The following is a 14,294-nucleotide window of genomic DNA, read 5'->3' on the forward strand; positions in this document are numbered from 1 at the left end:
GATGGAAATCATTTTTGTAGCTACAGTTTCAGTTGGTGAATTTATTGGCAGGAAGCAAGAAAGGGAAGAAAGTTAAAAAGGACCTGATGAATAAAATCGGAGGCAAAAACGGTTTCCGCATTACAGCTGAGGTGGGAAGTCATAAACCAAGGGAGATGAATAAAAAAGAAACCAGGATAGCATTCATCGAAGATACTCCTGGAGTCGAAATTAGAATCATTTTCACTGTTATTGAAATTGCCTGTGATCTCAGGCAGATTAGCAGGAGATTGCAGGATAGTTCAGAGAAAGCTTTCAACTGAGAAATTTTGCAGGTGCCAAACTGTGGAGAACGAGCTAGCTAGTGAGTCCCACCTGAAGGTGAGACTGAAATCAGCCTGTTTCTCTTCTGGGCTGCTCACTTTGCCTTTACTATTAGTAGTGCATAAATAACTGTCTAAATGGTGTTAAAAGTTTGGTAAATGGCTCTTTTTGTGTGCGTGTGCTAATACAAGCACTTGCATGGAGCAAAAATTTCACTCATTTTTTGCCACTTATTCAAAAAAGAAATCATCCACCCAGCTAGTGGAGACCCAGTATCAATTACACTACGGAAATCGTAATGACTTGGATTTTCCATAGGTGGAAAGTTGCTCAAATAAACAATCCAGTGAGTGATTATTAGATGAGCACAATCACTGAAAACGCCATCAGGTTGCAAATGATTTTGCAACAGCAAAAAAGTACGAAGTCATTAGATAATTTATTTGCAGTGAAAAACTGGAGCTGTATCCTACTTATATAGAGCACTAGCAATACAAATGAACTGTGCCATCCAAAAATTGAAAAATGCTTGCACCATACTGCAGATCGGCTAAAACAAGGAGCTGGCTTCCAAGAAGCAGCAGAAGTGAATGCTGAGATCCTGTATTTCTAAGGGAGCCCCCAACACGCACAGAAGCATTACTAATGTAAGACTGAAATGAAATGACAAATTTCTCACACAACTGAAAGGACAAGAGAGACACAAATACATTACTGAAAACATTTTCTATAAATGCTGACTCCATCCTATACTCAAAGCAGCCCCATCACAAGGAGGTTGAAGATGACTTGCCTATTTTCTTAGCCTACACATGCTGCAGCTCTCCAACCAAAGCTCGATCTTAGTTACCCCTAACTGCTGCCTGTCTATTCACAGCTACAAGAGTCTTTCCAGCAGGCTGGTGACCAGGCTTGGATTCTGGAGATGGAAAGGCATAAAGATGCTGTAATCCCCCCAGGTCATGTATACCTCTCCTCCCCTCAGCCTCAGACCACGCCTGTCCATACCTGGAAACAATATTATCCTTGCCACCCTTTTGTAAAAATTCCTGGGGAGCTACTATAGATCGGTAAGCCAGGTGAGGGAGAGAAGCACAGAAGATGTGCCTCACCATGGGCATCCTGGGCCCACATCTGATGATTCAGGATTGTGATGGCATTAAGAGCTTTGTACTCATATATTTGCTATGTGCCACACAACTTGATGGGTTTAAAAGGCTCCTGGAACCACATTGGGGTCTGGAGAGTGACTCCTCCATGAGCTGGTGAGAGAGAGACAACCTTGAGCCCAGCCCTGGCCCTTTTTGCACAGGAGATGCGTATCTGCAGTCTCATGGTTGTTTCTCTCCCCTGAGAGCAGCAGTGGAGCTTTCCATACCAACGTGACTCTGCACTTTTTTTTGGAAGAACGCTCTCTTTTATTTGATGTATGTCTCATTTTATTCCTTACAATAGTTGCACCTCACCTACCCTGGGGCTGAGGGGACTGGAGGTCTCTATTACTTTGGTGATAATTTTTATGACTCTATTACAATAGTTTTTTAGTTCAGACATGCCCAGTGCACAGGGAACAGGACTCCTTTTGAAAGGTTACAGATACGACAGATGGGACTGTGGCTCCAACATGCGACGCGCAGCCCTGTTCGGACACAGACAAAATGTTTTTATGTGCTTCACGTTTTTTAAGCTCCTTTTAATATCAATAGGGAAAGCGAGCCCAGCTGGCAGCTTCCTGCTCTCCATTCCCTCCCTGTAGGCTCTTGCAATGAAGGAGCCTCATCTAGGAGAAAGCCTCCTGGGGCAGGGAGAAAGGAACCAAGGACCTGGTCAGAAAGGTGATCCCTTTTACATGTGTTTTCCCTATATCTGAATCTGCTGTTTCCTCCTTCATTCACACTGAAAGGTGGGAGAAGGTGGCGAGATCAGCTCTATGTACTGATAAAATACTGAATTTGTATTAAGGAGGTAGGTATAACATAACCAGCCATCACTGGGGAGGAGGTTTGGATCTTGGTCCCGTTCCTTCTCCTGCAGTTTTCTGTCTGGATTGTCAGATGCACTTTCCACAGCCACAGTACAGGCCAGATAGTTTTACACCAGTGATGGATTTGGCCCTGTGACCCTTTTACTCACAAGATACCCGGATGATGGCTATTTGGCCAAACTGAATGCAATCTTTGGAGTCAGTCTGCTTTGTCTGAAGACAAGCTCCACGTCCCCACACAGCTCAGGTAGCTGGAAATAATCATCCTGGTGGGTGACTCCTGGCTGGGTCGTGGCAGTCAAGGGAAGGTGTGAGCTTCTCTTGCTGTAGGTCCCACACTGCAGATTTCAGCGCTGTATCACCCTCAGACTCAGCATTTTGCAGAGTTTTGCACCTCGTGTCCTAAGGGAAGCCGGTCCCACCCCCCTGGTACTGCAGTGGGAGCTCCTGTGTCCCACTGGCACACCAGTATGCTCCCTCCCTCCCCCCAAAGGAGTAGCTCCTTCCTGAATGCTTTGCTCTTCCTCACCTCTGCCAAGCTCAGGATTCCCTGTAGCGTCGGAGCTGGAGACAAGAGCTCATTAGTGATCTCCATTAATACGCTCTGTTGCTGTATCGCCTTTTTCTCCTCCCAAGGAAAGACACGTTGGCTGAACCCAAGTCTACGTCCAAGGAGTGGTTAGGAGCTGGCTTTCTTTTTTCCTTTACATTGCTGAGGGTACAGGAGCTCAAGGGTGCTGAGCACCCACAATTACATTTACACGCACATCCCCTTCTCTTTCACTGTCTTCAGGCCCTGCTTCAAAACCTTGTCCTGCCAAGCAGTGAGTTGTGGTTGTACCAGTGGGTTAACATCACATGCCTGCTTGGGTTTGCTGTGGTTTTGGTTTCCTTTGCTCCTGGCCTTTGACATCAGTCCTGTTTTCATTGCATGTTGAGAGGTGTGAGAGGGGCAAACACATCATACCACATACTGACTTGTTCCTGGTTGCTTTTTCTCTCTCGTTCTCCATTATCTGTACTTTTTTGATAGCCTAGCCTAACTTTTACTTTCTGGCAGCTGGCAAAGCGGATTAGGCTTCATGAGAGCTTCCTCAGGCAAATCCTTATCTCAGGTCAGCATCATGCCAACTCCACAGAGTATCTAACTGGTACCGAACTTTACACCAGTGTAACATCCCAATGGGCCACCTGTGATCCATGGAGCTGCAGCAGTTCATAGCAGTGGAGAACCTGCCCCACCTGCCCCACAGAATAAAGCAGCTCTTTACTAGCTGGCACTATGGAGAAGGCATTTTCCGAATTCTCCTGTCTGCCCCTTGTATCCAGTTGCCATTGCTTAAACCCTCAGGAGAGAAGCCAGCAGGGTCCGGGAGGTTTCCGGCCCTCAGGGGACGTTATCACATTTGGGACGAGCACAAGCTGGGAAGGATGTGAAATGAAAATGGGTTTGCTTAGGTTATCTGTGATGAGAGAATACACTGGGGTCTGCTAACACAGGGAGCACACTGGGTTAACCCTCAGTCAGAAAGCTTTTCCTGCCTGGGATGACCACAGGTGACAGACTGAGAGAGTCTGCTTCAAGGACCTGCTTCAAACCCTAATGCTCCTCCAAGCATACCGATTTTATTATAATACCCAAAGAATTACTTCTGAACTGTACCATAGAACAAAGAGTAAGGAAGCCTAAAGCTACCTGTATTTTTATTTTGCAACTAGACTGAGCATTGTCATTACATGACTTATCTAATTACAGTCTTAAAAACAATAACTAGGATAATTAGCTAATTGAGCATTATTTTTAATGAACACAATTCTGCTACATTCCAGTAGCAACACACACCTGCACTTCCTCTCGCTCTGGTAGGAAACAGTTGTGTAAAAAACTTCTCGCCAGTGATCTGTCAACACTTCTATGGACAACATCCTTCTTCACAAGCTGACAACTTGAGGACTTCATGCTCACCACCCTTACAGAAACATCTTGGGTGACAGAGATGGACACAGCGTGGGAGAGCCAAGGGATGAGCGCTTCTCTCCTTGGCCTCACTGAGCATTGTCTGGCACGATAATAATGCCTCAGACTTGATTTTACCACTCTTGGAAGGAGACGGTAACAGTTGTATATACTACACATCCCATTTTCTTAACAGCGCAGCTCCAGCAGCAATGGTGGGGAGAGGAAGTGTCAGAGCCTCTTCTCTGGCTATGCAGAGGTATCTCCTCTCCTTCAGTAGCTCTCTGGACAGCCCCCAAATCTGGAAGCAAGCAGAGCCGATGGACTATTTCCTGGAGCAAATATCTGAAAGCCCAGTCACAGCTTTGGCGGTACAAATGTTGGGCGCGTGCATTCCTGTGTCATGTTTACTGGAAAAATACCAATCCCTTGGGCTTGCACGTACAGGCTAAATTCTGCACTGCGCTCCCGCACCAGTGCACTGTGATTAAAACAAGGGGGCTTGTGCTTAATTCCTGGTCATTTTGAATCATGCTGATTCTTGTGGTTTGGGTTTCATTTATTTCAATGGGGAGTTTTGAGAGAGTATGTCTGTAGCGGAGCCGGCGTCACTGAGCTCTGAGCTTTTTGGGGCCTCCATGTATTACTGTGATCTGGGGAAAACAACAGCGTGGATTTTTTGTAGCCAAATTCTGAATACAGCCCATCTTCTTTCAGCTATTGTAATAATATACTTGTGCATAATGTAATATATATATTATAGAATCAGTAGCTAAGTACATAACGTAATTTAAAAAATAGGTATCACTATAGATCAATATGTGACATGCCTATCTATTTTAGTATGTTTTCTTGGTACAAATTATGACAGAAATACAGTAAGTCAGTAATTTCAGATTCCTTTGCATAGACATTGTCACTGTAATTTTGCCAGGAGGGAGATAATAAATCATACTTTTCCATCTGACTGATGTTCTGTTTCCCCTGTCTGATTTCAATGGCTGTATGCTATCTTCACAGCTGGCATTTTTCATGGCTCCTTTTATTAAAGCACAGGCACGTTATTGAAATTTCTTTTGTATTATGATTTTCTAGCTGTATGTGAAATTGCAGAACACACAAGAAGAAGAAAAAAAAAGCCCCATTTGTTTGAGTCATAGTAGAAAAAAAACCTGCTGCACATATCTTGGAGAGAAAAATGCCAATATTAAAATTGGGGCCCCGTGCTGGCTTGGGTTAGTAATCAGTTTCCTGTAATTTACGAGCAAAGATCTAAAAACTACTAGTGATTTGGATGACTGGTTAGTATACTACTGAAAGGTTTTAATAATGCTTGTTCTTGCGATGATTAGCTTCCCATGATTTGAGTTCCTTCCAGGATTCACCAGGAAACTGAACACATATTATAGAGAAGCTCAGTAAACAACCTTCCTTTTCTCCCCACTTTGTTTTTCTAGTGGCCTAATGAAGCTCCTCAGATTTAAGGTGTCATATCTCTGTTCTCTCATGCTGATAAAAATCACACCATCCCTAGTCCAAACCTGCAGCTGGACAGTTCAATACACCTGGGGCAGGGCTGAGGGACTCTCAGAGCAGCCCACTGCACCACCCCAGGCACCGCATGGTTGCACACTTCTCCCTCTCACCTTCTCTTTCAACCCAGGGCTGCAACAAACTCTTGTTTTTCACCTACCAGCATCATCCCGTCGGTAATGCTCCGGGAACGTCCCAAGTATTTCGTTCATATTTGATAAGGTTGCACTCCCAGCCTGGGTAACTAGAGGTCAGAGCAAGGCTGTAGTTTGCACCACTTAATTTCTATTTCTGGCATGGTTTTGGGGGTGGGGAATCACTTTTTGGTTTCATTGTCTCCTTTTCTCCAGTGGCAGAATGAACACACTGCATTTCAGGGAGTGAGAGATGCTGGGATAGCAGCTGAATACATTCCTGCATGTGCTAATGCCTTTTGATGAGAGGTCTTATTTTGTTAAGTTATATTGAGATAATTGCATTAATAAAACATTTTTAAAGAGCATTAACAAAGGAGAAGGAGGTGCCACTATTCCGAAGTAAAGGTTTCCATAATGAGCTGAGAATTAGTATATGATAATGCTGTGCTTATATAGTCACTCATTTATTTTGGATTCTGATTATACCCCGAAGATCCCTGTTAGAGCTGTGATCCCTACTGTGCAAAGTGCTGCTCAAGAAGACATAAAGTCAGCGAGATACAGAAGCCCTAGCTGAAGGATTACAGATGATTTGTGGACAAAACAATGCAATGAACTTAAGATATAGTGGCAGGAAACATGGGAAAGAAAAATAAAGTAGAACTCCAGCAGTGAAATCCTGCCTCTTTCCAAGTCAGTGGAGAAAAATCTCCCAAGAATGAAACTAAAATTTCTCCTCTCCCATTTTTTTTCCCCCACAGTGTGGAGGCCTGCCCAGGGGCAATGGGCTGTTCTCTCATCTCTCTACACTTGTGCTTGCTGCAAGGGACACACATTTGGGCATCAGCTAGGGACTTTCTGAGCAAGGATAGGTTTGGGAGGGGAGCAGTGAAAGTGGAAGGGGAGAGAACAAGGAGGTGAAGTCACTGGAAAGGGCAGGCAGATGAAAAGCAGCAGCAGAGGTTACGTACTGGCAGAGCCAATGGCTGGAAGAAATTGCAGCTCTGCTTGGCAGAAAGTAGGGCGGCCACTGAAGAGCACCCAAGAAACGTCCTTGATGTTCAGAGCTGTTTGCAAGCTCAAGTTCACAACTGCAGGTTGAAGGTGCTCTTTTGGCATGAATATTACCAGGAAGGCCAAGTTGTGATGCCAAAACCTCTTGTGTTCCCACCCAAAAGATAACTCACCCAATGTCCTGCCAGGCAAATGGAGATATTTGAATGCCTGTGGCTAGAAAATTTCTGCCATTGACTTTGAGAAGGATGGCACCATGCCACCGAAAACCATGTCCCCGGCACTCGCTCTCTGGCAGGGACGGGGAGCAGTTCCTGCCTGTAGGGTCTAAAATGAAGAGAACATTTCAAGATGTCAGCTTGACAGTCTCTTGTGAACCGATCATCCATTTCCCAGCAATGGTATTTTGCTACATATTCATATAGGTCCATAGAAGGTTATTCTGGATATGCCAATATTGGGTGATGAGAGATCTAGGAAGTTCTCAAGTGATTATGGACTTTTCAAACTGACAACCTAATAATTTTCAAAAGGGTCCTCACCGTGGCTACAAATGTACCTTAAATAATGCCATAAATTGCGTTTCTTAAATGCGGGTAGGCATGTGCTTCTCTGTCAGCAAGTTATGCAGGAGAGTAAAAACTAAGCAGCACTTAGGAAGTTGTCTCACTGACATTTGTACGATTTCTCCATAAGCTGCCAATGAACATCCATCATGCTGGTGATACACTGTCTCCTTAAGTTTACATAAGCTGCTGTCTGGGAACATTCATTTAAAACACAACCATGTGTATTTACAATAACCGAGACTGCTGTCTGAGTTGTTATTTGCTTGTTTTCTCTCTCTGGGAAGAAAGGGGAGGGTTAACGACCTCCTGAAAGAGCTCTGCTAGTACAGGCAAGCACGGAGCACCTGGGACTCGGACCTTAACCTCCTGGACTGAAATCAAAACACGGCTGATATGTGGGAGAAAAAGCAAGCTGCTAAGCGACCCCGAGAGTCCCCGCCAGACCTCTCTGGAGAAAAGAGACACTGCCTGAGACTGGCAGCATCCTTCACACCTTCCCTGCAGCCACTGCAGCTGCCCATCACCCTGCGTTCGCCTCTGAGAGGGACCGGAGGAGACCTGAGAGACCAGATTTGAGAATGACAAGGAGAGAAGTGGAAAATGAGGTTGGGAAAGAGATAGAGGGATCCCAGTAAAAACCACCAGACCTTCCCCTTCTCTTGCGCACTGCTCCACAGGAGTCAAAATCCTGAACACCAGGCAGCAATCTACATATTAAACATGTTTGAGTCGGATCTTGTTGCACATTAGGGAGATTGCACTGACCTTTTCTGCGAGGGTTTCCAGGTGGAACCGCAGCCTCAGCCGAAGTTGGGGATAAGTCCCAGGCAAACCAAGGGGATGAGGCAGGCTCCGTATGGGCAGCTGGGGCCTCGAAACCCACAAAGATCTCCCAGGACCCATAATAGAGTTATGAAGATGCTACATGGGGTTACTAAACCATCTGTCAGGGACACAAGGTTTTACAAAAGGATACAAGAAAAACTACTAATGGGTTTAGATTTGCAATTGAACTTCAGTTCAGCATTTCATTTGTACATGTTAACGACTTAGGGGCACAAGCATAAACATTTGGACAGCTGTCTTAGCTAGACGGCTTGTTGTCATGTTTATATTTTGCGCTTATGATTGTTATGAGTGAAAAAAATTAGAGTTACAAGATCAGTTCACTAGAAGAAAGGTAAATATTCAAGAAATGGGTCTTTATAACTACTCCTTTACCCTGAGATAGTCACGGTTACTGTCAGTGGTAAGAAAACAAAAGATTAAATCACATTTGGATTTCTCACCCCAAACCTAAACAGAAACCTAGAAACAAGACAGGAAAATTCTCCCAAATGGAAAACTCTCACAGATTTTGATATCCTAGAGAAAAAAATTTCCTAGAGAAAAAAAAAATCCTAATTTGGAAAAGATCAGGCAGTTGAAATTTCTACAAGATGAGTCAGTCCTGGTAATACTACTAGGGAGCAAGTATGAATGTTTGTGTGCACACACACAGACACACACTTGCAAAACATTTTTAAATGGAGGCTAATTTCAGCTGTAACCAAGCAGTGACGAGCACTTCTACGGATGATGATTTGGAATCTACATATTAGCAAAAGTAAATCAAGTGGGTAAAAGGGTTACGAGCCCACATAAAACAGTGCCTCCGTTTCCATTGAAAGCAGTCTGATTTTGAGTCAGAATTAACTGGAGAATGCCTCTCCTCTTTGGCAAAGACAGACTTCAATGTGTGTGGAATGGGCTTGAGAAAGTTTGCAGACCTTATGAATTTAACAAGACGAGGGATGAACAGAGCTCAGAGCCTACAAAAGTTCTGGACTGCTCAGAATTTCTTCTGTGGAGATAGCAGATAAAATCTTTGTTCAGTTGAAGTAAATAGTAAAATGCTCTGATGCTTCAATGAAGTCAAGATTTCACTTCATAGTAGCAGTTTCCTGCATCCTGAAGTTCTGCCTTTCCTATAGCATTTATAAACTCATAGTTCATGGGCGCTCCTTTTTTTCCCCCCAAAACACCCCTGGAAGTGCACAGTAATCTTCTATTGCCTGAATTTCTTCCACTACTTAGAGGAAAAAAAAGAGTGTCACCATTTATTCTAGGTAAACACATAGATTTCAAAAAAATCTTTTTTTCTGCTCTATTCCACAAGGTATCAAGCTCTCAGCAAAATACAGCTCCAGGACAAAAGCTTGACTGTCAACTAAACTAAGTCTGAAGGATCTCACATTAGTCCTGGACTGAAGGTTACTGTGTGCGAGAGTGGCGTGCCACCATTTACTTTGTGTTTCTCAGAGGATACTGGAACTTTGCTTTCCACACAACGCCCCACATTTTTTGAACACAGCGAACATTGAACCAGATAGCTCTAACTCCCTCTAATAGCCTTTCTCCCCTAAATTCTGTTTCTCTATCCTTTAATCCGTTATCAGAGTGCAACTATTTCTTTCAGGAAAAGTGATTAGTACTTTTGTATTTCATTCACATGCAAAAGATACTTTAGTGAGAAGATCCATCTCATTATTCTCCTACTGAAATCTCTCCAAAAAGACTCCTTATAACTTCCACATAAGGACCTGACCATGTGGCAAAATTACACCTAGGTGGGACACTTCATCACCTGACAACGCAGCAGTCAACGTGGGACCACTGAAGCATGCTTGTGGGATGAAGTTGGGTTAGGCCTTCCTATGGCAAGAAGAAACTGTTATTTAAGCAGTTCACAAAATCAGCATCTTCACATTCCTCAGCAAAGCAAAGCAGAGAACAGATTGATCAGGATGGCCCTCAAGGAGATGTTCCTTATATGTTTGTTTTGCCTTGTGACTATGACATTAAACTGACTCGCCCATACTGAGTGGTTGCAGTTACAGATGGACAGAAAAAGATGAACATAAACCATATGTGATATAAGAAAGGAACTAAATACTACCTTCACTGAAAATGACAGTATCTGGGAAAAAGGAAATTGTGATCTATGTTACCGAGAACTTGTGAAGTACACAGACCTATATGGGAGTATTTTCATTGTCAGAAAAGAAAATGGCAAGTGTATAATGAGATTGGGCATACAGCCACGAAGAGTTATAGGCTGTCATTAAATATGGAGGTATGAATCTTAAAGCCATGTGACCTGGGAGAACAAACTCGTGTATTGCCTTTGCAGACCCTGTTCTTCATTGTAAAATGCTATTTTCCTTAGCAGAATTGAAAACATGCAATCAACCTCATTAGAATGAGAGATGCAGGTTGTGCAAAGGGTAATGTTTTTTGAAAATGTGGCCTTATTTTTAAGGTATAGTCCAGAAGAATTTCTTTACAACATTCCTAATAGGAACTCAACCATTGCAATTAAACCCCATACTTCCCATTATTTAAGATGGTCATCTGCCTAGAAATTAATTTTCTGCCTTTCTAGACAGCCTTATCACAGTTGAAATGAAAATACTATTACTTGCATTCTCATACAGTTATGAGTAACAACTCTCAGTACCATGCCATCAATTTTTGCTATCCAAATTAGAAAAGACGTTCTTAAAAAGCACTCAGTATTGGTCTACCACCATTTTTACAGACACCGTTGGTAGTACAACCTGACTCATGCTATGAGCAAAGAAGGAGTTTGTCTGGAGTAGCAGATTCAGAGGGCTGGCATTTCACACGGGGACTTTTCACTGACCATTGGCCCTCACTTGGTGCACGTGAGGGAGGAGGTGGCAGCTTCTGCATTAGCCAGACCTGCATCAAAGCTAAAAGGGTCTTCAGCTTTAGCACCAATTAACAGCAGTGAGAAAATACTGAGTGCCTTTGAGAGTCCCCAAAAGAAATACAATTCCTATAGCACACTAATATTAAATACCGATGAAAGAGTTTCATACCTTAAATTCCTCCAAGATTTTGTAATTTTTCCCATGATATTCACAAAAGTTTTTCACTTCTTTGCATTCTGGACAGCATCCATTGTGTTCCACTTTTGTACACTTTGGGTGGATTTTAGGGCATTCTGGTTGATCGCAAACAGGTCCATCCTCAGTACAGACACAGGGACAGTTGGAATGTCCCGGGAAAAAACGTTCTCCCAGTTTGTACACAAAGCCACTGTCATCCACACAGCCCTTCCCTCGGTAGTCATCAAATATCAGATTGTCATTACTGGACGTCTGGTCCCCTTCATCGGCAGGATAGTCTTCATGATTGATGGCAGCTGGAGAGACCAAAGCAGGGATTACAAACAGAAGTATCCAGGCTTCATGGATATGAAGAGCCATCCCCCTCCTCAGCTTCTCCATGGGATCTCAATGCCAGATAGAAACAGCTGCTTCCATAGGGAGACCAGTGTTGTCTGAAAACAAATATTTTTAAGTGAGAACAAACTCAAAATTCTAAGGAATATTGACTTATAAAGGCCATACCTTCAACCAGCACCCAAGAATAAATCAGTGCTTTCAAACTGCACAGATAACTATTACCGTTTCATTTGAATTAAGCCTTTTCTCAATTATTGTTAAAGAGAATAAAGCATATGAAATACAAAAATTAGACACGTGCCTGCAAGCATATGCCCACCAAACATCTCTGTAGCAATGGTGGCTCACAGAATCATCTGATTTTTACTTTCCTCATTTGTGCAGTTGAGTTTTCTGATGCACCAGAAGTTAAACTAGCTGCCTGAAATCACATGGTGATGGGCAGCTCAGAGGGACTTGAACCCAAGTTTAAGCATGGTCTTAACCTCCTGCTGTAGCCACTGTCCCTCTGTGCTACGTACGGTGCACAGACCACTTCGTTAAACTGAGGTGGAAAACCTGAATTGAAAAATGAGATAAGCATAATCTGTAAGTAGATCTGTGTCCAATATGAAAGGTAGTGCTGGGTTATACTTGGTCTGTATGAGCTGGAATAGTACAGAATCTTTTATATGGCATTTCTGAAGAGGAAGAGGGACTACCTGGGCTACCAATACAGCCCAGCCTGCAGCAGGTCCGTATAATCCCGACAGAAGCAAAGATGTAATTCATCTTCTCCATTATTCAGCATTTCAGTAATTCCCAGAGAGAAACGCAGAGAGCAGGATGTTAAATGCCTGTGTGATGCATGGAGCTCCTGAAATGGGTTTCTCTGATTAAGCTGGAGCCTTTCTAAAACTTTGGGAGCGATGCAGCATGGCCCGACCTTTGGAGAGCTCTGCTTAAGCAGTCGAGCAGAGGACAGACCCAGCGAGGGAGAGGAGCTTTGCACTGCCCCCAGGAGAGTCAGTTCCAGGCGAAGGCTCCGTGTGTGTGTCTTGGGTGTGCTATTGGCTGCCTGCGGTGCCACATCACTGCCACCCACACACCGTCCTGCCAGCACACCAGCCAACAGCCAGTGCAACCCCAGCAGCAAAATGGTTTCTGACCTCTCTTAAGAGAATTGGGCGAAGTATTACAGGAAACTTTTAAATTAGATGAAATATCAGCATTACATGGATTGAGAACAGTGGAGGTAGTTGCTGGCACATACCAGAAATGGACTGTTTGGATGTGTGTGCACTCCTTCTCTTCCTCCGTTCCCATAGCATGCACACACAGAGACACACAGTATATACAAACATGCATTAACCTACACACACAGGCAAACATGTACTCCCCCCCCCCCCCCGCCCCCCACCCCGGGAGGTATTTTTTATGTATTGGGATTTTAGGTGGACTGCAGATGTTCAGCAATTAATTCTCCCTTAATTGCAGCACAAAAGCAGCAGCAGGAGGAGAAAGCTTTAATCCTAGAAAAGCAGCTAAGGGATCCTGTTGACAAAGCAGTTTTCCCAAAGCCACAACAGAGGGAGACACCGGATATTACACAGGCTTTATCAAATTCAAAAGATATCTTCTTAATTGAAGTACTAGCTATGCTTCCATCGCAAGGACTACGCACCGTGTTACTACTATCAGCAATACCTATTGTAACATGTTGTTTGGGAATCGGGTGATTCATGCAGATAGGGCTGCTTTACAGATCTACAGAGCAGAGAATCTTGCCCACCTAAATGCTACAGGTAGGTTGCAATATTGCAGATTGGTGGGCATTTAGGGGGAAAAAAAAAGCAGAAGCAAATGAAGTAATTCATGTCTGAAGAAATGTGAAACAATCAAGAGAATTTGTTAAAGTTTGATGAGGAAGCTCTCCAAATTAAAAAAAAAAAGTTCTCCGAAGATCATAAATAAGACGACTGTATTTTGCTACAGTCTGTAGTCATCTGAGATGTCCCACAGCAACTCACGAGCACTCGGCTCAGTGGCAATCCTGGAAATCAGACAGACTGCAGACGTCTTGCACGGACAGATTTCAACAAGTAAACAAATGCTGCTCAGCTCAGAATTAGTTTACAGATGAACTTTCTCATCATTTCTCATCATGAGAGAGGCCAGGATCATAGGTAAGTCTCTGAGTAAAACGTTTCCATCCGCCTTCCCTCACCCCAAGTGAATAATTTACACTTACCTAATCAGGCTCAGTCTGAAAGCTGAAAGGGGTCACAGGCCAACATGGACTAAAAGGTTAGAAACAGATTAGTGAAAGCAGTTCCTCCTAATCACATTTTCAGTGTTGACTCACGGACAATCCCTTTTCCTCCACCTCCCATCGCAAAACACAGGAAAGCGGCAGCCCAGCAACCACAACATGAGAATTAAGCTTTAACCCAGTGTTCAGGATTCAAAGCGAGCAGCGGCGAGGCGGTCCAGAGGCAGGGATGCCGCGGAGAAACCCCGATGCCAGCAGCACAGTCATCGCGGCGAACTTGGGCTGGATTTCCT

The 14,294-nt window shown here is 43.8% G+C and overlaps 1 protein-coding gene across 1 annotated transcript in view; it reads right to left on the bottom strand.

The window, feature by feature from the left end:
• The window catches only part of VWC2L (von Willebrand factor C domain containing protein 2-like), a 52,776-nt gene extending 40,984 nt beyond the window's left edge, over positions 1-11,792 (bottom strand). The window contains exon 1 of the mRNA XM_009329641.1: positions 11,382-11,792. Coding sequence (XP_009327916.1) covers positions 11,382-11,792 — 411 coding nt within the window. The remainder of the gene's footprint in view (positions 1-11,381) is intronic.
• Between the last annotated feature and the right edge of the window lie 2,502 nt (positions 11,793-14,294).

This window comes from Pygoscelis adeliae, unplaced genomic scaffold (assembly GCF_000699105.1).
Source record: "Pygoscelis adeliae isolate BGI_AS28 unplaced genomic scaffold, ASM69910v1 Scaffold7, whole genome shotgun sequence".
NCBI classification, from domain to species: Eukaryota; Metazoa; Chordata; class Aves; order Sphenisciformes; family Spheniscidae; genus Pygoscelis; species Pygoscelis adeliae.